The following is a 26,241-nucleotide window of genomic DNA, read 5'->3' as shown; positions in this document are numbered from 1 at the left end:
CTGGTACTGGGGCTTGAACTCAGGGCCTTATATGCTAGCTTAGCTTTTCAGTTCAAGGCAGGAGCTCTACCACTTGAGCCATAGTTCCACTTCTGGCTTTTAGCTGGCGAGTTGGAGATAAGCATCTCACAGACTTTTCTGCTTGGGATGGCTTTGAACCAAGATCCTTAGATGTCAGTCTTGTGAGTAGGTAGGATTACAGACATGAGAAATGTTAGAAGGCAGCACCAGGCCCAAGAGACGAATCTTAAATGTAGAGATTTGAAATCGGCATGCTGTATGACTTAAAGCATGCCACTTAGCCTCCGAGACCTTTTTCCCCCAGTATTTCTATAAATGTGCCTTTAAAAGAAATAAGCAGGATCTAGAAACTCCAAAGATATAAAGGTTAAGCCTTCAGGAAATCGAGCTGCGCTGGAATGAAATGAAACGTAGTTTTTCCAGAATTCTTCTTAAAGCTTCAGGCCACTGATTCTCACTGTTAAAAATCCTGCAGACTTGTATTCAAATGTTTTTTTTTTTCTTTCATGCGATTGTTTCTAACACATTTATAAGATTATTTCTTTGTTGCTTTGTATGTCCCTCCCCAACAGTATAACCCCTGCTTTCACTGTATTTGATGTCGGTATAATTTGTGGAGGGGAAGGGGAAAAACAAGTCGTTTAAATAGGGATACAGGTGGACTCATTCCAACAATGAGATGTACAAGTCGTTATGTCGAAAAATTGAACTTTACAACTTTGGTGCAGGGGGTGGGGGTGGAGGGGTGTAGCAGGGAGGATTGGGTAGGGGGGTGGGGGGGGAGGATGGGAAGGGATGGGAAGGGGAAACAAAGGAGGAGGCTACAATGCTTGATAAGAAATGTACTCATTATCTTGCCCATGTAATTGTAACCCATCTGTACAGTATTTTCACAATAAAAAAATAAAAATTAAAAAAAAATCCTGCAGGCTGCAGGCCAGAGACTGCCTCATGTTATTTATTTATTTATTTTCTTGGTAAGATTAGCATCAATAATAGATGAATGATAGAGAGCCATCCCACTTAGAAGTCTCAATGTAAACTACAGGTGTGAGGAAGTAGCATGTGCCAGATTAATATAAGTAAACACTTCAAAGAGAAATAACAGACAGAACTACACTTACTCCAAGGGCAGCCTGGTAGGAAACATCTGATGGGAAAGTGAACGCGGGGCCGGTGGTCACTGGGCTGCTTGGGGGTGGGGTCACAATTAACCCAGTGGTACTTATATGAACCTGCCAAGGGGAGAAAGACATCCATTACGAAAACCAAGACTCTATTATACACAACAGATTGTACTGGCAAGAAGTCACATTTAAAAACCCTAACCTTCAGTTTTTTACGCGTGTGTGTGTGTGTGTGTGTGTGTGTGTGTGTGTGTGTGTGCGCGCGCGCGCGTGCGCACGCTGGTCCTGGGACTTGGCCTGGGTGCTGTTCCCTAGTTGTTTTGCTCAAGGCTGATACTCTACCACTTGAGCTACAGCTCTACTTCCAGCTTTTTAGTGGTTAAATAGAGATAAGAGTCTCATGGATTTTCCTTCCTGAACTGGCTTTGAACCTTAATCCTCAGGCCTCAGCCTCATGAGTAGCTAAGACTACCAGCACCCAGCTATCTTCAGTTATTTTGGGAAGACCCTTTCAGTTTATTCAATTCCAAGTTTACTAATGCTCAAATATGTACCAGGATGTGAGACAAACCCTAGTCACTCCTATATCTGCCATTCAACTGTTGTTGGCTTTACCAATAGTAATTATGAGTCAAACTAATCTTTCTGTCAGTCCACTGGTCCTCTAGCATCTAACAATTTCCCTGAAGATCTGGTTAAGGTGAACTGTGGCTGAACACTTACCGGTCCATCAATAGCTGAAGTCCATGTAAAATTCCTAAGGTATTGTATTGTGCTCTTTTCAAGATGGTGACTTCTACCTTCTACCAGGGAAGTATAATTAAAATGCAGCTGCCTCCACATGCCTATAACAGTCAATTATTTATTAAACCTTTAAAGGAACAATGTCAAGCCAAATTAGTTGTTTTCAAAGGTGTCTTTTCCCTGATACCATCCAAGATTAATTTACTAGCAAGAAATTGAGTTATTCAGGTCATTTCATTGCCTGCATTCAATCACTCGATCAATTTCACTCAGGTTTCAGAGCAGGTCCGACTGCAGCGCGCAGCTCTGTAGAGTGAAGGTTGGGGGGCAGGGATCTGACAGTGCTTTTCCTCCAATATGTATCGTTATCTGTTTTCCCCCAGGTAACAATGAAGCCTCAAAAATGCTTATTTTAGAATGATAAAAATATCATCTCCAACATGGTTGCTTCAGTTTCCATACATTAAGAAAAACAAGATTATTGGGATGAAGACATGCTCAAAGATAAGTTCCCAGAGGGACTCAAGAAAATTTTCCATTTCCCAATGGGTTAAGACTCTAAAATGGCCTGGTATTAGAAGCATTATGGCATGATTTATCTTCACAAATAAATCTGTAGAACTATATGTAGATTTTATAACCTTTAAAAAAATTGATCTGTACTTGCTATCCCATATATTGATGAATCCTAAGGCTTGAACCTAAGTTGATCCAGGGGTTCCACTAACAAGAGTTTCTCCCCAAACCCTGCCTTCGTCTCTCCTGTCTCCTAAAATCTATTTCCATTCCATTTCTAATAGGAAACACATTGATTTTTTACTCTAGGATGAAGTCCACAGCCTTTAGCCATATCATCCAATAAATCTTTTTAGATATACATACTTCAAGAACATCTGCAAGTTGGTACACACAAAAACTTATGTAACAAAGCTCATCTCAAAGTAGATATTATTATTAAAGAATCTTTGGGGCAGGAAAAAAAAAACCCACAGCTTCCTGGGCCTGCTCCTTCAAATTCATCAAAGACAGGTTTTATTATCAACAGACACATTTCTCTAAAAACCCCAGTTGTGGGAGCCAAAATAATTGGCAATGAGTGACCATGGCTGCAGGATGTCACTTTGTTTCTGGACTCTGGTGAAGGAGACAGATAGGCCAGAGACTGCCTTGGGTCTCTTGTCCTCACAGGTGAAGCACTGACAGGTAGAACACAGACTCTTGAAATCACCGCTCAGGGCCACTGTGAGCACAAGAGCAAAGGAAGAGGAACCACCAAAGAAAGACAAGGGAGAACAAGAAGCCTAAGTAGATGAGCTGAGGGCGAGCATGAACAGGGACAACCTGTTAACCTGCTATCTTCTTCTCACGGAGTTGCAAGAATGAGTTCAAGTCTCCTCTATCAGAAGAGACTAGTGAAGAGGATACAGCTAGGAAAAGTAAACCGGAGTCAAAAATGGGCCTTTATTTTAATTTTATTTGTGTGTGCGTGTAGGGGGGGGGTTGGGCTTGAACTCAGGACCTCTTGCTCACCCTGCTTGCTTGCTCACGACTAGTGCTTTAGCACTTACACTATTCCTCCAGTTGACCATTTCGCTGGTGAAATTGGAGCTGAGAGTCTCAGAGAGTTCTCTACCCAGCCTGGCTTCAAGCTGAAGTTCTCCACTGGTACCCAGCTGGATCAGCCTTCTTGTCTCCCCTGTGGCCACGGGCAGTATGAAGTAGCCACAGAAACACTTAATATCATTCAATTACTTCTCCAAATGACAGAGGCCAAAAAAAAAAATATCACAAGTGTGGTCCGAGGAGCAGACAAAAGTCCTGGTTGCTTATACCATTGTGGGCTTCACAGAGATACCCATGCACATATGTGCTGGTAACCCATTGGCACACAGCCTAAAAGGTATCTTACAGTTTATGCTTTTGGAAATTCACCCTGGGTGTGATGGTTCACACCTACAGTCCCAGCTACTTAGGAGACAGAAGCAGAAAGACAGCAAGTTCAAGGCCACTCTAGGCAAGGAGAGTGACAACACCCTATCTCAAATCAAAGAAAAACACTGAAACCCAACCCTAACTAATATATGAAGAAGAATAAAATAGGAGGAAACAAAAAAAAAATTGAGACTGAAGGTGACCCTGAATAAGGAAAAGGAAGACAGAAACGACCAAGGGAAAGAAAGAGAAAATTCAGCCTCAGGCCTCACTCAAATCTACAGATAGGTCCTTTGCCAGGTGTAGGAAAAGGTCAGTCCTGTTTCAAATAGCCTTCCCCATAGGCACTGGGCTCCACGTTAGGCAGTGTTTGCGCATCTAGTAGACTACAGTACTCAGGGCAGCTTTCTTGTGGACCTGTGGATTGTGGTTCCTCCCAATATACACAGTGCCCTAGATAAGCAGTGTTTTCTGTAAACGTAGGCAGGAGAAAGCAGGCAGCACTTCAAACACCTCCCATCCTCTTCTAGAAATAACCTTTCCCTGAGGCAAAATGCTACCACGGAAAACAAACCAACTGGAATGGCCGTGGAGGGGGGGGGAGGGGGAGGGGGGTTAGGGAATGGCTGAAAACTGTTTTAATAGAACACAGAAAGAGCCTTGTTTCCTAAGCTACTCAAGCCCAAACAAAAATAGCTCCACTTTGAGAAGTGCTCACTCTCAGCTCCAGGGTGGCAGGACCAGACATGTGCTCACCTGCCCACTGACCCCTCTGCAGAAAACGTCACCAACTCAGCTCAACTTCCTTTCTCTTTTAATTTTCTCTACTGAAAAAAAACAAAAGACAGCCCACACTTTCAAAGCTCAGTGTTGTCACTATTCTTAGCAGAAGTCTGTCTTTTATATCAAGAAAACCTCATTGTGCAAATGTTGCTAGCTCACAAGATTGATAAAACAAACAAACAAACAAATACTGTGAAAATCAGTGAGTTCTCTATTAGTGAGTTCTCTAGTACCAGCCCTCTTCTCCAAAACTGGATTAAAAGATTTCCCATGTGGAATCTTTCCAGATTTATCTCACTTGGTATTTTATGCTCTGATCCACAACTCAAACTCCTGCTCTGATCCATAGTCCTCGGCTACCTTTTTACATAGGACTAGTTTCATGATTTCTCTCTCATTTTTCAATGGATGCATCCATTTAACAAATATTTATTGAATGCTTATGATATATTTTCCATATGGGAAGTTACCAGTAAACCAAACAAAGACCACTGCTTCATGTCTGTGTGTGTGGCTGGTGTGTGTGTGTGGGGGGGGGGTGTATGTGTCCTCAATAAAATAGAAAGTTTTAGCTAGACTCAAGCCTGTAATCTTAGCTGCTTGGGAGGCAGAGATTGGAGGATTGACATTTGAGATCTACTCAGACAAAAAAGAAGTGTGAGAGCCTCCTATCTTAACCAATGGCTGGGTGTAGAGGTGTGCACCTGTTATCCCAGCTGCTGGGAAGCAGGATGGCTGGTGCAATAGCACATACCTCTTTACCCAACAAGTGGGAGACTGGGAAGCCCAGACTCAACCAGGTATAAATCAAGACCTACCTTGAAAATAACTGATTCAAAAAGAGACCTAAGGCATGGGTCAATAGTAGAGTGCCTGCCTAGCAAGCATGTTCAGTCCCCAGAAGTGATTTAATTTTTTATTTTTTGTAGTACTGGTACTTCAACACAAGCCTCAAGCTTGCTCGGCTTGCTTGCTCAGCTGGTGCTCTGCCACTGGAACCACACCTCTAGATTGCCTTTTGCTAGTCATTTTGGAGATAGAATCTCCTAGACTTTTGTGTTTGGACTGGCATTGAACCACAATCTTCCAGCTCTCAATCTCCTGAGAAGCTAGGATTGTATGACCACAGGTGCCTGGCTCTCAGTTGTGAATCTTTATTCTATAATTTGATATAGGCACTTACTAAATTGTTATGCAATTTGTAATAAGCTTATTAAATATAGGCACTTATTAAATCTTTAGCATCAGGACTATATGTCTCTCTCTCTCTCTCTCTCTCTCTCTCTCTCTCTCTCTCTCTCTCTCTCTCTCTCTCTCTTCTGTTTCCCTCAAGGGGAAATAATTTCATTTTTGACCTTTAAAAGAAAAAAATCCAAAACTATATTGTTACAGTAAAATATATTGTATGCATTTTACAAAATGATACGTTAAGACAAGAAGGAAATTTCTCCTGTTGAGTCAGGCTGCTTTAGACTAGACTCTGACCTTTAGACTGAGACAGATGCAGTGGTTATCTAATTGGATAATGAAAGCAGCTCTTTCCTTAAGGGCAAAGGTCATAATTAGGCTGATTTTGTAGTCCAGCATACAAGTGTGATTCAAGGAATCCCTGTATTTTGTGGATCTTAATATATACGGTACCTAGAAGGGTCTAATAACTAAGCTACTCAATAAACATTTGCCATATGAATGAAAATTTGCAATCGTCTGATGCATTTTTATTAACACAAGAACAATGTGTAGCTCATTTTTTTAAAAGACAGTCTAAAAGTCTTGATGAGCTAAGGAGCTTTAAGAAATGCAAGGTCAATTTCTAATTCAAATGAAATGTTTCTTCTCATGGTTTGTTTTTCCCCCCTCTGTGACTCTGATGGGGAAACTTAAACATCAGTGAACAAGAAGTTGCAAATATTGAGTATCTAGAGCATGTAAAGTTGGGTAGAGATCCAGTTTTAGTTGGCAAGATATCCTGAAGTACTAGCCCTGCGCCATTTTGTAAAACTAAGAGATGAATGGTGAAACTGATTGGTATTATTTAGCTCATCTTAACCATTTTAATCTTTCCTTTGAAGATGACCGAGTCCTTCATTCTGGGTTGATAACACTAAAAATACTTCTTTCCTCCATCTTTCCAACTACAGCATCAAGAAAGGCTTTGTAAGCCAGGCACCATATAATCCTATGCCTATAATCCATGCCTACAATCCTCAGGAAGCTGAGATCTGAGGATCACGGTTGAAAGCCTGAGTGAGCATACAAAATTGTGAGACCTTTTTCTCCAAGTAACCCACAAAAAACCAGAAATGAAGGTGTGAGAGGGTGCCAGCTTGCAGCAAAAAAGTCAAGGAATAATGCGCTCAAGCCCCAGTACCAACCAGCACACACACACACTCACAGAGCTTGTGCCAGGAAAGCTACCCGTCTCCAGATGTTTGAAATCCATGATGTTTCTCAGCTAGGGAACAGATGTGGAAGGCTCACCTGAGAAGGTGCACTACAGGATAGGCCAGACAGCTCACTGATGCGGGCGGCAGCGGTGGGGTTGCTGGAGCTGATGAGGACGGGGGGGCTGATTTCCATGGAGTGGCGGTGCTGGGAGGCCTGGGAGGACTTGCTTGCCATGGTGAGGGAGGTGAAGGAGTGGCGCTTTTTGGTGTTCTTCTTGGTGTCGGAGTGCTTGGGGGCCGCGCTGCCCTGGACCGCTGCCGAGGTACATTCTCCCGCGTCCCCTCCTGCAGTGGGGGGCTTATCCCATTCTATCAGCTGCTTGGCAGCCGAGTTAAACTGCAAAAGGCATCAACAAGCCAACACAACAAGGTGAGACGGTTCTCAGAGGTCGATTTCCAACCTGTTTTTATCTAAAATCTGAAGTCAGCACCTCAACATCTGCCTGTGCGGACGATGTTTCCTTCTCTCGATACTGAGACCTCATGGTGCCCATGTTGCGGGAGATACTGAATCAAGAATAAATAATGCCAACGCAGACTCCAAGGTACAAACGTTTTTTCCCTAAGAATATTCGTAACATCTAATTTTAACATTTGCACTCAGTTCACAGATGGCATTCAGCCTAGAGCAATCAGTCAATAGGGAATTCAGGGTTGTTTTTTGTTTTGTTTTGGTCGGGTTGTATAACCTATTACCCAGTCATGAGGGGCAACTCTTGGTAAGAAAGAGCTAGAGTGAAGAATGAAACACTTCAGGAATAATACTTGTACCCCTCCCCCAAACAAACTGACCTCTTTGGTTGTCTATCTGCATCTTGGGGGACCCTCCCCCAAAAAGACTGGATGAAGTTCTTTTTTGTTGTTGTTGGTCATAGGGCCTGAACTCTGGGCCTGGGCACTGTCCTTTAGCCTTCAGCTCAAGGCTAGCACTCTACCACTTTAGCCACAGTGCCATTTTGGACCTTTTTCTGCTTATGTGGTGCTGAGGAATCGAACCCAGGGCCTCATGCATGCAAGGCAAGTACTCTATCACTGAGCCACCTTCCCAGCCCCTGGATGAAATTCTTAACATTTTGGGCAGGTGATGGTGTCAATGACCTTCATGCCTGCTTAAATTTTAAATCCTAACAGGGTAAGCCATGAAATGCAAGCTACCATGCAGATCTATTTTAAAATTACCATTGTAAAGTCAGGGTACAAGGGGTCAGTGTCTGGCTGGCCTGATAAGATCAGCAAGAAAGGAAAGAACATTCGCTTTTTGTTTTCCCTGAGGGCAAAGGAAACATTTCCAAAAAGCTTCAGTGATCACAAACTTCATATAAGGTATGGTAGTAAAGGAAAACCATTGAATGCCTAGCTTCACTTTCCACAGTAAACATTTAACAGGTCACCCAAGTAACATTCAGAGATAGAAAGTTCTCTATCTCAGCATCACAGTCAGTCAGACTTCACCAATGCCTTTCTAAAAACATACCCTCATCTAAGCTTTTTCCTAGTCAATTTGTATGGACTGCTGTCTTCTCACCTCCTGGATGACTCTGCTCTACTAGGATAATGGAAATCCTATCAGTCAATATTTAACAAAGAAATAAACTTGCTTTCCCATGATCCCAAAGCTGTGCTAATTACAGCTCCAAAGCCGCCCGGCGCTTCTACAAACACGGCAAGCTGTGTTCCAGAGGCTCCTGGGGATGGGAATTCAGGTGACTTGTCTGAGCCACAATTAGTAGGACAAATCGTTTCCAAACACGAACATCTCTTCTTCACTTCAAGGACGGTTTGGTTTTGTTTTCATAGAATAAGCTCTCAAGAATAATCGGTGGCAAGGCCAGAATACCACGTTACCAACACATGGCGTGGTGGGGGACAACTAGCAGTAGAAAGATGATCCTGAAGCTTTCTGCAGTGTGTTTAGGGATGAAAGAATGAGTTGGGCAAAAGGTCTTATGGGAACACTACAATGGTGTTAGGAGATCCACATTTATAAATCCTATCTTAGTCTCACCATCCCATCTTCTGAGTGGTCTCCAAGAAGATCAAATGCCCAAAGGTAGCCAAGTAGACTTTACTCATTGGGGTATGAGTAACTCCAGCCTAAAGAATACAGCTCTAAGCTAGGCCTGGATGATTCACACTTATAATCCTAGCTACTCATACTCAGAAGGCTGAGATCTGAGGATTGTGGTTCAATGCCAGCCCTGGCAGCAAAGTTCCTAAGACCTTTATTTTCAATAAACTATCCGAAAAAAAGCCTGAAGTGGTGCTGTGGCTCAAGTGGTAGAGTACTAGCCTTGAGCAAAAGATGCTCAGAGACAGCACCCAGGAGTAGCAGGCACACACAGGCGCACACACATACACACACACACACACACACACACACACACACACACACACAGAACAGAGCTCTGACAAACTGCAGGGAATCACATGGAGCTGGGGACAGGGAGCAAAGCAGACTGATAAGCAACTTCATTTTCCCCTTACCAAACTCAGTGCTGTTATACATGCCCTCCACCCCCCATGGTGCTGGGTTGGAACCCAGGGCCAAGATGTGTTTAGACAAGTGCTCTATCACTGAGCCACTCATCAGTTAGGATTCGTAACAGTGATCGTGGCTACTTTGGCAGTCCCAAAGAAAATCCTGATTGCTCTTGGTGAAAGCATCAGGCAAATCAGGCACAAAGTTAAAAAGGCTCTGTTGTAAGTATACATTATTGGTAACAATGAGAAAAAGTGTCTGACAGCTGTTAGTTTGATTTTGATGAAATGTGCAAACATCTGTTTGAACTGAGTAGTACGGGCTTTCTGTGACATTTACCTAACTATGATCTTCCAAGTTAAAAGTGCTCTGAGCAAGCTGTGCCCTGGCGGCCCACGTCTTTCTGTAATCCTAGCTATTCAGAAGTGTGAGATTTGAGGATCTGGGTTCAAAGCTAGCTCAGGTAGAAAAGTCCATGGGACTCTTTATTTCCAGTGAACCACCTCAAAGAGCCATTGGTTCAGTGGTACAGTGACAGCTTTGATTGAAAAGCTAAGGGAGAGAGCCACGCCCTGAGTTCAAGCCTCAATACCAACACACACACACACACACACACACACACACACACACACACACACACACACACACACACACACACACACACACACACACACACACACACACACACACAGAGGAAACCTGGCACAAGATAGTGATCTTTACCATTTTTCAGTATGTTAAGACTTTATTGTAAAAAGAAATGTTCTATTACATTTAGGGAAAGTAGAATGTTTTGTGAAACATTTTGTTCCATTACCAAGAAATTTTTCTTGATTTTATAATGGACATATTTCTGTTCCAGTTATCCCTGCACACAAAGGCCCAGAACAGCACAGACAACTCATGCCGTCTTCTTCATAGGACACCCGATGACAGCCTTAGTTAGTCCCAGTAACTTGAATGTATAGAGCAATATCATAAATTCTCTCATAAAAATTTTCAAAGCTATTGAAGCATGATGGCTTCGATGAATTTGTGGTAACCTCAGCTATTTGAAACTGGGTAGTGAATCATTCCAAACATTTAGCCTTTCACACGTTAGAACCTGAAATGATTTTGTAGTTTTTCAGAAGTCACGGTGTCCTAAGCCAAGCTGGGCAACGGGAGTGACTGGGTAGCCATTGTTAGGAGCCAGTCCTCTGACTCGGAAGAGAGAAGAGCAAGGGGCAGGACAGGCCACCCTCATCCTCCAATCACTGGCTGTCTCCTTAAACAAGACACTTGTCTAAAAATAAAACGATCAAAACCATTAACTTAATTATGGTCTAGCTACTTGAGTGCTTATTAGGTAGCCAAAACACTGAGGGTTAGTAGTACTATAATTATGTGGAGAAAGGCAAAAATCATACCTGACACATCACAGATGCAAAAGGCAAATGAATGGATGGCTACTAATCAAAATTATACACAGTGAGACTTAAATTTATTCCGTTCCTTTCCAAGTGTTTTGGAGTATGATTAGATTATAGGAGTAAAATAATTTAAACTATTCTTTATGGGTAATACTTCTCAAGGAACAAAGGAAAAACAAATAAATTATCTACACATGTAACAATACTCTTAGCGCATTCCAGGTCTACAACAATGGTAGAAACTGAGTATTATAGATAATTGAAGCAAGGAGAGCATTGGTTTGCTTTGGTTTTACAGGATCTGCTTTGTTGCCTAGAAATATTAGGAAGGAAAGGCTTCATGAGAAATGATTGTATTTATTTAAAACTTGGCTAAAAAGTGAATTTGTGTGTGTGTGTGTGTGTGTGTGTGTGTGTGTGTTGGGCTTGAACTCAGCATCTAGCTGCTCTTGCTTGGCATCTTCTCTCAAGGCTGGTGCTCTACCACTTGAGCCATACCTACAGGTTGAGCATTTTTCTTGTTGATTTAAGAGTCCCCCAGATTCTTCCCAGGCTGGCTTTGAACTATGGTCCTCAGATCTCAGCCTGCTGAGTAACTAATATTACAGGCTTGAGCAACCAGGAACGGCTATCTGGGCAAGGGCAGGGCTTTTTAAATTTTGTTTTGTTTTTTTTAACAAGTCTATACACAAACAAATATCCCAAATGAGCAGTAAAGGTGGCAATTCTAAGGCATGTTTCCAGGGGTGATCAACTGAACTAAGCTGGGGCCCTGGTCCCTGCAGAGGAATGAAGAACTGGGGACTGCTTCATTATTAGACACCATTTGGTCACTATCCTGAGTCTGTGATGACGCCAGGCCTAAGATCTGCATTTTTATGTCCCATGAAACAACACCCAGTACAGGAAACTATCCATTCATGGGTGAAAAAAGTCAATAAACCTCAACTGATCTTTACCGATTCAGCCCCAGAATGCTTTCCACCTGGAAAACAAAAGGAATCTCTTAAATTAGAAAGCGGCTGCTCAATAATGGAAGGGGCATAAACTACATTGAAGTGTCTTATGAATCTCAGTGACTCGGTGCAGAAGGGGGTCTGTCTGTGGTAGTATAGTTATGAGGTTGCTGCTCTTGGAGCTCAGAGAGCTGACTTTGCCTTTCAGTTGTCCGGGGCTAGTGATCATTTTCCTTCGTCCATTGTGGTAGAGCAGAAGGAAAAGCAGCAATTACTTCTATCAAGCTGGTAACATTCACAAGATATGAAAAAGCTGCTCTAGGGACCCGGCCAGCCCCCAGTGCTTAAAAGCAACACTAACAAAAGACGACTCAAAAGCAGACCCAATGTATTCAGTCAGAATTAAGGAAGAAATGATGGTGCTAAGCAACAGAGTAATTCTCCCTTCCTGATTTCTCAACAATATCTCTAAATTTCACTTCCCTAAATTAACTTACTTCAAAGTTGAAGGGGGCATTTGGATGCTAATCAATACGGTAATTTCTCTTTCCAATTTCAAAACAATTCCCCTAAATTTCTTTTATAAAGATTGATTACACTTTTAAAAAAAATTTAAAAAGAAACAAATGCAACCTTAACTATCAATGACAGGATATCTTTTTATATACTTCAATCAACTCTTGGATTATTAGATCAGACTACTATTTTCCCCTTCTGCTGTCACTACTCTGCAGAGGAAAGGCTTTAGAGTAAAAAAAGAAGGAAAGGAAGTTAACATTGCTATTGTTAGGTCCTGCAAGAAGTCACCTTGGCAACTTCAAAGTATTTACCTAAGCCTTCACTTCTTCTTTGGAACCAAGACAAATATCTTTCCATCTCCTAACCCCCAGAGGAGAGAACTAGAGGTCCCACACTGAAGGCCACTGGTCCTGAGTCCAACACATCTGATTTTCCATTCTTAAAGCTGGTTAGACATTCTGTCCCATAGCAGGAGAACGTACAGGATCCTACCTAATTAAAATTTTGAACCCTTCAGCCAACATCTCTCCAGCCCTGCCCCCTCCCACAGGGGAGCCATTTCTACATTACACATAATACATCATCAGTAGAGACTGTTGGGTCTCATCTACAGAATATGACGCTACGTTAGTCTCAGAAATCTAAACATGGCTTAGTCAAATACTCAGCTGAGCTATATTTTTTGAAATAATGAATTTATTTACAAACAGACTTTCACTACAGACCCCAAGCTGCCTTTGAACGCATGATTCTCCTGCCCAGAATGGTGGGGTTTAGAGGGCTGCGCCACCACACCCAACCTGCCTTCAGCCTTTTTTTTTTTTTTTTTTTTTTTAAGAGAAAGGAGCCCATGAAGGGCATAAAGATTATAACACCAAGAAAAACCAATAATAAAATATATGTTCAGGTAGAGAATGATGGCAATACTAGTTGAAATTTTTAGTTTAAAGATTTGAAATCTACCAACCAGGTTGGCTTTGGCCTAGAAACTTTCTACACGTTCTGAGTAAATATTCATCCATTCAAGCATGCATTGAGAGCCCAGAATGAACAATCACTGTGCAAAGATGAAGGTAACCTAGAAAGACAACATACTGTCCTTGGGAGCTCACATTCTAATTGGGAAAGGGGTAGGGCAAATGGTAACCATGGCAACAAAACAACATGCATGGATTACAGATTGAAGGATTCACAATGGTGATAATAATACTAATGATCCCTTGTAAAGCCCTCCCGGGGTGCCATACATTGTTCTTAACCATTGGAATCAATGTGCCTTATGGAAAGGTTTTAGTACTATTATTTTTAAAGGAGGAGACCAGGTCCAAAGTCAGTCAGATAATGGGAAGGGAGGTCTAGATTTGAATCCTGGCCCTCTGACTACAGTCAAGTCTTCTCTACCACTCACTGCATTCATGGTGTGCTTGCAGTGCAGTAAGGGGGGGGCGAGGCTGGCAGCCAGGGCCTTGCACTGTAGATGAGGTAGGGAAGAAAGTCCTCAGAAGACTAACCACTAACATCTGAAAAAAAGGACAAGGGATTGGAGGCTTGGCTCAGGTGGTAAAGCACCAGCCAATGAGTGAAAGCATCAGATATGAAGTTTAAGTCCCAGTCTCAGGCAAAAAAAAGACAGACAAATGCTGCCCTTCTTCCTGGCAGTATCTGAAGAGTAACAACAGTTGTGCCTTAGACCACTCCTACTCCGCACCATCTGCACATAAGAAATGTTTATATTATCCCAGCAAAGGAGTAAGTCGTTAAATACTTTCTGTTGTTGTTGAAAAACTTGGCTGAGTCATACTTCAAACAAACAAGAGGGAATCAAAATAAAGTGAGAAACCTACCAAAGAATGCATAATTCACTACAAACCTACAACACACCAAGTGTGAAAACCAGCCCCAAATCCTATATTCAGCACTTACTTCAATCAAAACTTTCTGCTTGCTACGAGGCATGTCAACCTTGTCCAAATGGCTGCTAAGACTAGATGAGTCAGCTCAGAGCTAATGGGGTTCTTAAAAATCTTCCCTTCTATTGAGAAGATAACCAATGTTTTTGAACAAAGAGAGAGGTAGAATATCAAATTTTCTTTGGACTACGTCCATGAATAAATAAATAAATAAATAAATAAATAAATGTGTGTGTGTGTGTGTGTGTGTGTGTGTGTGTGTGTGTGTGTGTGCGCGCGCGTATAAAATATATTAAGAAAACTCCTGAGGGGAAGGGGGAAAAGGACAAACAGACACACACACAGACACACAGATACAACACACAGACACACACAAGAAATTTTATCATAAAAGGAAGACAAGCATTCCAAGGGACAGAAACTAGGGCCATTTATGTAGCCCTTCTTCTTCTTCTTCTTTTTTGTCGGTCGTGGGGCTTGAACTCTGGGCCTGGGCGCTGTCCCTCAGCTCTTCAGCTCAAGGCTAGCGCTCTACCACTTGAGCTACAGCGCCACTTCTGGTTTTCTGGTGGTTTATTGGAGATAGGAGTCTCACGGTCTTTCCTGCCCGGGCTGGCTTTGAACCATGATCCTCAGATCTCAGCCTCCTGAGTAGCTAGGATTACAGGCGTGAGCCACCAGCGCCCAGCTCTTTTTTGGCGGTCATGAGGCTTGAACTCTGGGCCTGGGCCCTGTCCCTCAGCTCTTCAGCTCAAGGCTAATGCTCTATCACTTGAGCCACAGCACCACTTCCGGTTTTCTGGTGGTTTACTGGAGATAGGAGTCCCATGGACTTTCCTGCCCAGGCTGGCTTTGAACCATGATCCTCAGATCTCAGCCTCCTGAGTAGCTAGGATTACAGGTGTGAGCCACCGATGCCCAGCTATGCAGCCCTTCTTTCTCCTACTCCCTCTCTCCAACCAAAGACTTTCCATCTCTAGTCAATCTTTGAAGAACTTTTGCATTCTTTGATAAGAGGGCATCACTATAATGCCACCTTCCTCCCACCCAGGTGGCGGGGGGGTCTTGAAAACAGCAAGGTAAGGTAATCGATACCATCTCTCTCCTGCCCCCAACCCAGACCCCTTCTCATCAATATTAAGGTCTTTTCCATGCCTTTCCACTAATCTCACACTTCAATCTCTGAACCTCTGACCCTGGGAGGTTCTGTAATCCTAAACTCAGACATAATCTAGTTAGAATCTGTGCTACGAGCAAATCCTTGGTCGTTTCCTTTACCAAAAGGAGTTTTATCTTCTGCAAAAAACATGGCTTTGGAGGTTTTGCACCCAGTTCTGGATGGCTTTTTTCTCTCTGATTTGATCATTACACTGACACACTGTGGTTATATAGTCTAATCTGAGCTCCAGCGGTTTGGAGGTTTATTTCCTCATTCAGTCATCTCAAAAACCTCTGGCAGAGAACTGTTAGGGGGCAGCAATGTGTGTGTGTGTGTGGGGGGAAGCAAAAGCATCAACATCTACAGAGACTTAAACATTGGTTTATAAGATGTAAGAAAAGTAGTTGAGCTGGGCATGGTGACTCATGCTTGTAGTCCCTGTATCCTTTGGATGCTACGGCAGGAGAAACATGAGTTCAAGCCTAGACTGGGCTACATAGTGAAAGCTTGTCTACAAAAACAAAGCAATCTACTGTGAAATCACAATAGGTCTTAGAGGAACAGTAGCGTGGAAGGGAATCCCAATTCTGAGCAATTCAGTGTATTAGCCATCATTTTGGTTCAGAATCTATTGCTCTTGTCAATTCTAGAGACACATTGACTGGGTATATTTGCCTTTACCTTCATCCCATGCTTGTGGTTCTTCGTGAGACCTGCCTTTCTGTGAACGTGAGTCCAGCTCCAGTTCAAGATATGCTTTTACCTTTATTTCTTCCTTACTGAGTAAGCACTTAGTATTTGCTACAATGTACTGGACACTGTTCCCTCTAAATCCAGATGCTCAACTGCCTGTATCATTATGGTCCAGTACATTGATGGTAATGTATAATCTAAGAGAGGTGTGTATTTAACATATTCAATCTAGTGAACATTAAGCCCTAACCTACTCTACATAAAAATATCCCAGTCTCTTACAATACCCTCAAGTTAAAACAAAGGAGGAGGCAACAATGCTTGATAGGAAATGTACTCATTACCTTGCTCATGTAACTCTGTACAGTATTTTTACAATAAAAAATGTATTTAAAAAAAACCAATATCCTCAAGTTGGGAAAATTCACCTAACATTATGTCTATTCTATAATACAATGTTATGTAAATGAACCAGAAAAAAATAAGAATGGAGAAAAGGAGAGAGGGAGGGAGTAAAGGAGGGAGGGAGAAAAGGAAAGTAGAGTAAAACTATTTACCAGTAAATTTTGGTAACACAATCTGCCTTTATATTGGGAACTATGTAGGCCCTAACACAGACCAGAATGAATAGTTCTGTAGCAAGAGCAAAGATCATCGCATAGAACAAAGCTCTAGTCTGATTCCTACAGTTTTCTTTACACCCCATCTGAAAGGGTCCTGCAAGACACGAACACTACTGACACAGCTGAATCGTGGTGGGTGGTGATGGAAATCTGCCTCTGCTTCAGTCCCCTGGGGGCCGAAGCAGGTGATGCCAATCCCTTGAAGCTCCTGGAGCTTCAACTGATAGCTTGACATCAAAGAGATGCTTAATAGTTCCTAGAGACAGATGACTTGCTTAGCACATCCTGATGCTCATCGAACAGAAGAGGCAAAAAGCACAAACATACTTTCCACTTGGGCAGAAGTTTACCCTTTGGAGTTAATCATCTGAGTACATAATTTCAATAACCTAAGTGACTCAATGACTCTAGACATGGGCAGATCTATCCCTGCCAACCCGTGCCGTCTTCACCTGCCCAATAACAAAACCAGAGGACTACCTTTACATGCATCACAAATGAAGCATGGGCTTGTCACACTGCTAATACCTAACAAGCAGAGGCAAGCCTCTACCCACCTGTGATGACTCGTACTCTTAAGCGTAACCACTCAACTACGTAAGGATGCTTATAGTTTTCCATGACCCACAGTTAGAATATGTAAATAAAGTATGAAAGGGATTGTATGTGAAAGATCATTTTCTGTTGTTTACTTTGAAAGCAAGAAGAATATATTTGGACACATGAGAACCTCTCAAGGGTAGGAATACAATTCAAGAATCGTAGCTCATTTCAATTCCTTTTCCAAGGATGTAGAATAGTCAAACTGACTGGATGAAGGCTCTGTCAACCTCGTGTCTAAGGAGGAAACCGAGTGCTAGCTACCATGACACACTTCTTGTCACATTACTCTTCACAATCATGCCAGAACAAATGCCTCAGAGCAAAAGCACAGCAAATAAGTGATACTGAATTTTTATTTTTAAATATGCTTAAGATAGATGCTTGGACATTTTAAACAACAGAATTCCTTTCAGTCCCAGTCAATTGATGATCTGTGCTTGCTCTTAGTTTTAGTTTTTACACAGCTTTCCGACTTCTCTTGGAGAACCACGAGCTAACTATCATATTGCCAGCTATCCCTGACCCCTCAGCCATCATGGGGGGTGGGCTCAACTGTGCGTTCATTTTGTTGTTGTTGTTGTTGTTTTTATTTTTGTTTTTGTAAAATGCTTTCAGCTTTGTCTTCCTGAAGAACTGCTTCTTACTAAAGAATATGTTTTGATATATACCTTAATGAAGGACGGGTGTGTCAAGAGTACCTTCCTAGTTCATTTTTGTTTGTTTTTAAGTTTTAGCATGGATTTATTTTAGTATATAGCAGGGTTAAAATTGGGAGAAACAGAAAAAGAGGGAAAGAAACAGGAGTTCAAAACTCCCTTAGTTCATTTTTAATTTGTGCTTTCCTTTAACATAATAGAATGACGCTACTGTGTTCTAGTTCTGATGAGGTGACAATGAAAGAAAGAAACAAATACAATAATTTCCTGCCTTACTTAGAACCCTACTTACTAGTTTGTTTGTTTGGGGGCAATACTGGGAATTGAACTCAGGGCCTGGCAGGGCAGGTGCTCTTGAGTCACACCCCCGCTCACTTAAGAACTTTTACAGTCTGATGCCAAGACCAGCAAATGGAAGAGAAAAATCTGGAGATAGTATAATGAGAAGACAGCAATCATACTATATACCTTGAACAAGCACAGGAATGCTTTCAGCCAGGAGACAAAAGAAAAAGAGTTTCAAACATTTCAGTTTCTGTTAACTGAAAGACAGAATGAGGGAATTCTTCCTGATCTGCTCACTGATGCCAAACAGGGTCTTCCTGAGACCTCGGGGTGCCAGAGCTTCTTAATATTCAGATTGCATAATTAAGATTCATTTACTAAGCTGAATACGAATAGGATTTGAGATGTTCCAGATAGACTTACCTCCACATATGAGATGGGAAAGATTCCAATTTTGTCTGCCAGCATTCCCTCAGCCCAGTTTTCGTCTACTCTGCGGATCACAGTCAGAACATCGTCCTATAGGAAACAGTGGATTGTGAATCTCCCTGCTCCCATTCAATTTATCATTTAATTTTCCTTCCCAATGAAAGCACTCAAGCTTTAAGCATATATGAACAAAACTACCACAGCCTATCTTTAGTACATAGCTCCATAGTTTTCTTGAACTAAATGATAACTATCAACCAATCAATCAATCTCAATCCAAAGTTGTAGACAGCTGTAAACTATCACTGTCTACGCAAGGAGCTGGATGCTTATTTTACTGATTTCCAGAAATTGCAACTCCAAAGGCTACTCAGCAGCATCTGGACTTTTTGTTTAAATCGCTTTCATGCTTCCTACTTTCTCCCTCTGATAACATACCAACTGCCCTCTGAATTGCACCACCTACTTGCTTTTCTTAACAAAAACACCATATTCTGCTCAAAATTCCAAACTGTTTATCAATTTAGTAAACAGATTCCTGCATAGAGATCTGCATATAAAATAAGGAAGTCATGACATTTCCATTTCACAATTCAGTACTTTACCATCCCTGGGTAATACACACACCCTTCAAAATCAACGGTGGCTCTAAATATGCTCTAAAATCATGCCACCCAGAATATCAACCAGAATGAACTTTCACAGGGGGGGGGGGGAGGTCAAAGGACAGAATTATCTCCCTTAAGACTCAAAGAAGAAGACCTACAGGTATTTTTTAGAAGCATAATGAGATAGTTGGCACAAAGTTTTATCTTTTTGCAAGAGGAAATATCATCCATATTCCAGAGGGAAGCATCACAGGGGAACGGAAAGCAATCTCCCTGCGACCTCACCTTGGCAAATGGCAGGCAATCTTTATCTGCTTCCTTGTCTTTCACTTCAAAGTCGTAAAGTGCTTTGCACTGCGGTGGGGGCTGAGGTAACGGCTTGATAATCTGCACAAAGTTGGTGGGGAAAAAGCCATGGACTCCATTCACCTCTCCATGATACCAATTTTCATCTACTTGTCGTCGCAAAATGATGATGTCTCCTTTGCTGAATTTCAGGTCTCCAGGCTCCTTTCCTTCGTAGTTATATAATGCTTTGGCACATGGTAACTGAGGTATACCCTTAAAGAAAGAGAGAGAGAGATGGATTTTAATGAACAAACAGTCTAATAATATCTCTAACAATACAACTACACAAATCACTGTTTTTACATGAAGGTCCTATCCACACATTGCACTTGGAGGTAAGTCTTGCAGAAAAAAAACTATTTGCAGTCAGGCATGGTGGCTCATATCTATAATCTGAGCGACTCTGGTGGTGAAAACTGGGAGGGTCGCAGTTTGAGGCTAGGTAAAAGTGTGAGAGCCTATTTCAATCATGAGAAAGCCAGGTGTGGCAGTGGCACACATCCTATCATCCTAGCTATGTAGGAAGAGTAAATATATTGTTATCCAGAACCACCAGGGCAAAAATGCTACTTGTGGTTGGGAGTGAGGGCATGGCTCAAGCAGTAAAGCACCTACCCAGCAAGTGCAAGGCCCCAAGTTCAAACCCCAGAAACCTCCTCCCCATAAAAGAAAAAAAACTGATGTGTTACCAATCAATAATCAATATTAAGCAGATGTTAATAATAAGATTTAAAACAGTAGGTTATCTGTGCACCAGCCACAGTCTAGCTTTCTATTCCTAGATTTAACGTAGTGGGAATTCTAGTCTGTTGGCCTGGGATTATTAGTACATGAAAGTATAATTGTTGGGCCTGACTCTAGTACAAAATTTTAAAATTCATTAAAATTAAAACAAACTTCATCTAACTACTTTATTAGGATCAATGGTAAGTGCTGAGGAAAAAAATCTTAAACAGAAGTACCACTTATCAGTCTCCCAATTGCTCTTAAGCATGACTGATTTTTAAAAAAAAGAGAGATCAAGAGTGAGTCTGAGCGAACATTTGCTGATACAGCTTCTAATGTGGTCAGCACATTACAGTGTCTCAGAAACTCAACAAGTATTTATCAGAGGCGGTCGTATGCCCAAGACCGGAACCCAACAATGAGTAAGCCCTTCCCGTAACCTGTAAGTATTCTGTCTTTTCCAATGAACTATTACTCAACTTTGGCCTTTCCTGTTTGGGAAGCATTGTTAGGCTGATGAGCTAAGAGATGAGATTTAAATGTTACTGCCTTGCATTATGGTAAAGTTGTGTGACCCCACTCCAAAGCAATTAAATCACGAAATGGATTAAATATGATACTTGGAAATGCACTCAAGTGTCCATCCATGAGCATTCACTGGCACGTGAATACCTCTGGGCATTCTGGAGCCTATCATTGGTTCAAAGGAAAAATGGTAAATCAAACATGCCTGTAGTAACTCCTTGAATTACACTGGAGGCTCCCTTTTCTCAACTCTTTCTTTATGCATTCATTCCCCCCAGCAAATAGCAAGGTTTGACTGTGCCCCCTGTACCCCCTAGGCAACTGTGCTAGGGCTGAGGACTGAACACAGCTCAGTTGTTTTGAAGAGATAAGACATTAGAAATGATAACACAGTATAGGAAATGCAAAGGCAGAGCTGCAGACGTGGTTGATGAACTTGAGGTTTGGGGGTGGAAATGAAACACTGCCCAGTTCTTAGATGACACCTAAGAGTCAGCTGGACAAAGCTGGAGTAGAGGAAGGAAAGAGGGGAACACTCCTGGCAGGGGGATGTATGCTTGTGAGCAGTAGCATGGCAGGCAGGAGGACCAAGGTTCACCAAGATCCTGACACTCCTGTGGAAGAATGAAAGAACTAGACGTATAGGAGAGGCAGCTGGTTTATGATGGGTCTTGTGTGGCAGGTCAACAACTTAAAGAGTTTGCTGGATCTTGTGAGCAATGGTTAAGTCCCTTATAGGAAGCACCAGTAGACAGGGTATGATCAGGTGTCAGGCAGTTCAGCAGACTGGAAAACAGACCTGTAGTGGGTGGGTAACAACCCCAGGTGAACTACTGGCTTAAAAATCCTTAATTTTTCTGTGTGTTGTGTGTGTGTGTGTGTCAGGGTACTGACCCTGAGCTCTACTAGCTCAGATTAGTAGTGCTCCAGCACAACTTCACTTCCAGCTTTTATGAGGAGTCTATGTATGTAATGTATTGGAGATAAGAGTCTCATGAACTTTCTTGCCTGGCTAGGCTTCGAGCCTCGATCTTCAGATCTCAGCCTCCTGAGGAGCTAGGATTTACAGGCGTGAACCACCAGCACCTGGATGAAATACTTGAAACTTTAATCATTCTAGTAAGTCACATTACTCATATTATTTCTCCATACTTTCCTCAACAACAACAAAACGAAAGGCAAAGTGTTGTCACAGTTGTACACCTTTGATGGCAACAGAACTTCCTATTAATGTTTTTAATGCCTGCCTTAAGACCTGGCCTCTAATGAATGACCCAACCCTAGTTACACAGCCTTCACACAACCTGACATGTAATTCTACTGCTCCCTCTTGCTCCCTACAAATCCAGGAACTCTGGTCCTTCACGACAAACCTGGTCCACATTCCATTCAGCACCCAACTTCATGCAAGGCAGAATTTCAACTTTTGTCTCTCCTCACCTAGGCTTGATGAAATTCCCTACCACGTCTGTCTTTTGGGGAAATCTGGTTGTCACCACTTGACAACCTGAGATAGGTTTGAAGAAATCCAAGTGGATGAACACAGCAAGAAGTGTTGCTGTTCCTGTGGGGGATGGGGGGCTAGAAGGAGAAAGCAGGTGAGAACCCAATGAACTCAGGTGGTTCATGAGACGGATTCAGAGAGAACAGAATCCACATCTTGAATCCCAGCACCTTCGTGTAGTAGCTGTGTGACCTTGGTTACACAGGTTAACCTCTCTGTGCCTCATCTGGACTGGAATTTAGTGAGTTTATGTACATTAAGTCCCTTAAAATGGCCCAGAAGGCAGGAAATGCCACACGCTAACATCATCATCATCATTACCATAACCACCACCACCATCGCCTGGTATGAGATGGACACCTGCCGAGGTGTTTTTCTCCACACTGCTAGATGCTTTCTTCCCGTTGGATGCATTCACGTGGCAATTACAGTTTTTAATATATATTCACCACAGAACAATGCAAAGAATGTCCCTCCCTACAAAGGGGTGAGGATTTGGAAATGTGCATTTCTGAAGCACCCCATTTGTTTTCTGAGTCGGACCCATTCATCTTCTGGTTGAACAGAAGAAATTACAAATTCACTGACACGCACCGTTTAATAGGGGATGGCATTTTAGATGGGGCTGTAGTTCATCTTGACAGGGCTAATGGAAGGCACTGGAAGCCTGCATGAATTAATTGAAAATCCTATTACAAACTCAATGACAAATAACTCTATTCACCATTATGGCCCATTCACTCAATCTTCCCCCACCTCAATTAGCTCTATTTGGCCTACTCTGCCCAAATCTAAGCCAGCCAAATCCATGCACCAAGATTCAGACTTAGTACTCTTAGAAACCTTTCTGCACGGTGCCTTGAAGGGTCTGTACAGTTCCCAAACGACCCGCAGTATGGTCCTTTTGTGATATGCTGGTGTGGGAACCCGAGGAAATGTATTGCTTTATAGATCACATCCGTACACCAGTGGCCTAATGGATGAATTAACTTTTCCACAATGCAAGTCTATTAAGTGCTTCTAAAACCATCAAGTCTTCTTAATTGAGCAAGTGGCAAGGCAAAAATGTATTATGATAACAGCGGTAGACATTATGGCTAGCCTAGGGTTGCAGCCCTGTGATGCAAGCCAAAGTTCATTAATTCACACTGACTTGCTAAATGCTGACTGCCACGGTTATTTCCATGATCAATAACCACAGAGAAAGAGCCATGAAGCTTATGGCAATCTAACCCAGGAGCAGACATGTGTGCATCTGGCAGTGTTTTTCTATGGTGTTCTTTTTCAATTACATTCGAAGACACTGAAAAGCCAGTTTGTGTCAAGTTTCTCCAAAGAAGGTTTCCCACATGAAATGCAACGAGTTTCTGCTCTGATTTCAAATCAAGCAAAGTTCAGTGATCTTTAGAAGACTTCTTCCCACCCAGACTGCAGATGATTAAGGATAAATGGTTAAACCACTTGGAAGAGCAATAAAAGAACACATTTTCCTTCTGCAACATCTGAAGGCTAAAGCCCAAAACAATAGGTTTGAAAACCTGGGACTACTCTGGTGGGTAAATACATCCCAGAGCCCAGGGAGGCGAAGTCTCCTCATTCATCTCCTTTCAAAGGTCTGGGAGTCATGTCAGCACCGGAGGCCTCTGCCCTCCATGCCTTCCGCAGGCTTTCCAAACGGCTGCTCTGCTTCTGGATCCTCTCATCGGGCCAGGGCCCCTGGGGTTCCGCAGAGCTTACATTTCACTCGGAGACTTTCACTTGGCTACACATGAAAGGGAGGCTTAAAGGGAGAGAAAGCCAGGGAGAAGCCAACACTGCAGTCTAACCTTGGGTGTGCGCCTGTCATTCATGCTTGCCAGTTTTATCAAAGAGCTTGGCCATTTAGACAGGCGAAGTATTAGAACAATTCTGCAACTAGACCACTTTTAATAACCAAGGGAATTCTTTTGCTGGTTACAACAACAAATAAAAAAAAAAGACGCAGGATGGTGGATTTACTTTTCAAATAATCTCTGCATCTGAGTTATAAACACAGGTTGTTGTCTAAAGCATTAAAATACCCATGCGATCTGCACACCAATCGTTTTGATTAAGTGCTTTCCTCTTCCATTTATATGCCATCGTCTATTCTAATATATCTGGCCAAATGCTACTTGATGATCGAGCTGTGATTCTAACAGGTAAATAAAACATTCACTGTCAATTTATTTTATAGACTCGAAATGCCAATGCTCAGATATACATGCAAGACAACCTCTCTAAATTCAAATGCCTTCATGCATTTCTTACCGCTCCATAAAGTAAAAAAGATTCAATGGCCTACTAAAAAAGAAAATCTAAAAAGCATTCTTCTAGTGGGAACAGCTATAAAATGTGGATAACTTAATAATTTAGTTACATTTAAGTTGGAACATGCTCTGCCTGATCTCAACTTGACTTTCACAAACTTTCCAGACAGACCTGAAGCAAACAAATTCACAGTAGCTGGGCATGGGTGGTGCATCTTGTAATCTAGCTACTCTGGAGGCTGAGATCTGAGGATCATGGTTTGAAGCCAGCCTGGGGTGGAAAATGTGTGAGCTTCTAATGTCCAATTAAGCATCAAGATGCCAGAAATGGAGCTATCACTCAAGTGGTACAGAATGACCCTTGAGTAGAAAAGCCAACGGAGAATGGGAGGCTCTAAAATCAGTACCAAAAAAAAAAAAAAACCAACCCACAGTAACAATGTACCATACACAAGTAATGAACAACTAAATGAGTTGAGGAAAGAAGTTTTCAAAATGTGTTTTATGTAACAAAATGTATGTTGGCTTTTCCCTACGAAGTACAATATCCATCAAGATGTAATAACAGTATTTCATAAAGCTACTCTTCCTTCACAGTTATTAAGTCTTGAGTTTTGTTCTCCAGGAATCTAGGTCAAATAATCACTAAGCTATGACTTGGCCATCATTTGAAATGTCTCAACGGCAATGTAATATCTAAGAGAATTATTACAAGTTATCTCCAGCCCCCATATTTATTCTTTTTTGCTCGCATTCTACTGCCCCAATATCCTCTTTTCTTACACACTTGTTTTCTCCAGCATTCTCTTGAAGTAAGACTCTTTCTATGTAGCCAACCCTTCTCCCCTACTCCAGATCTGGTTCCAATTTGACTCTGGCTCAAGAGTACAGGCTAATCAAGACCACCCTGAGAATGCATGCTGCAACCCTGTGTAGAAGGCAGTGTTGTAGGAAGGAGTGAACTATGGAACATTGTTGAGAAAGTTCTCACATTTAGGAGACAGACAAAACTAAGAACTACAGAGACAGAAAGATAACTGGCAAAATAGAACCACAATAGCAAGAATAATTCTTGAAATGTGTTCTTGCTGACGTCATCAACATTTACACTAGAGACACGGTTCCCAGTTACATCTTAAGCAAATAAATGCTCCGGCCCCCATTTGCTGTTCAACCTCCAATTTTCTGTCCTCAGCAAGCAAGTTACTGGCAGTCTTCATTTCCAACTTCAAACATGCCATTCTTTCTTCAGCGAAATTCACCAAGAACAGCTGATCTTGCCTTCTATTTTTCCCTTAGAGTCCTAAGCGTGTGTTTGTGTGTATGTGAATAGCATATATATACATATATACATACATATACACACATATGTCACTATGTATACACAGCTGATATTTCTTTCAGTTGAAGTTTTGTTGTCTCCACAATGACTACTTCCACTGTTTACAATCAGATACAAATAAG

General features: G+C 42.0%; 1 protein-coding gene across 6 annotated transcripts in view; it reads right to left on the bottom strand.

Moving 5' to 3' along the window:
* Positions 1–26,241, bottom strand: part of Sh3rf1 (SH3 domain containing ring finger 1) — a 151,542-nt gene that overhangs the window by 38,903 nt on the left and 86,398 nt on the right. For 4 of the 6 annotated variants that reach the window (XM_070016503.1, XM_070016506.1, XM_070016505.1 and 1 more), the window contains exons 3-6: positions 19,672–19,947; positions 18,773–18,868; positions 7,089–7,391; positions 1,146–1,256 (exon numbers count right to left, since the gene is read on the bottom strand). In XM_070016503.1, coding sequence (XP_069872604.1) covers positions 1,146–1,256; positions 7,089–7,391; positions 18,773–18,868; positions 19,672–19,947 — 786 coding nt within the window. The remainder of the gene's footprint in view (positions 1–1,145; positions 1,257–7,088; positions 7,392–18,772; positions 18,869–19,671; positions 19,948–26,241) is intronic. The other 2 variants (XM_070016507.1, XM_070016508.1) reach the window with 2 other exon arrangements.

Source organism: Dipodomys merriami, unplaced genomic scaffold (genome assembly GCF_024711535.1).
Source record: "Dipodomys merriami isolate MVZ:Mamm:240054 unplaced genomic scaffold, mDipMer1.0.p SCAF_12, whole genome shotgun sequence".
NCBI lineage: Eukaryota > Metazoa > Chordata > Mammalia > Rodentia > Heteromyidae > Dipodomys > Dipodomys merriami.
Note: the sequence above shows the minus strand (reverse complement) of the source record. Positions and strands in the feature narration are given on the sequence as shown.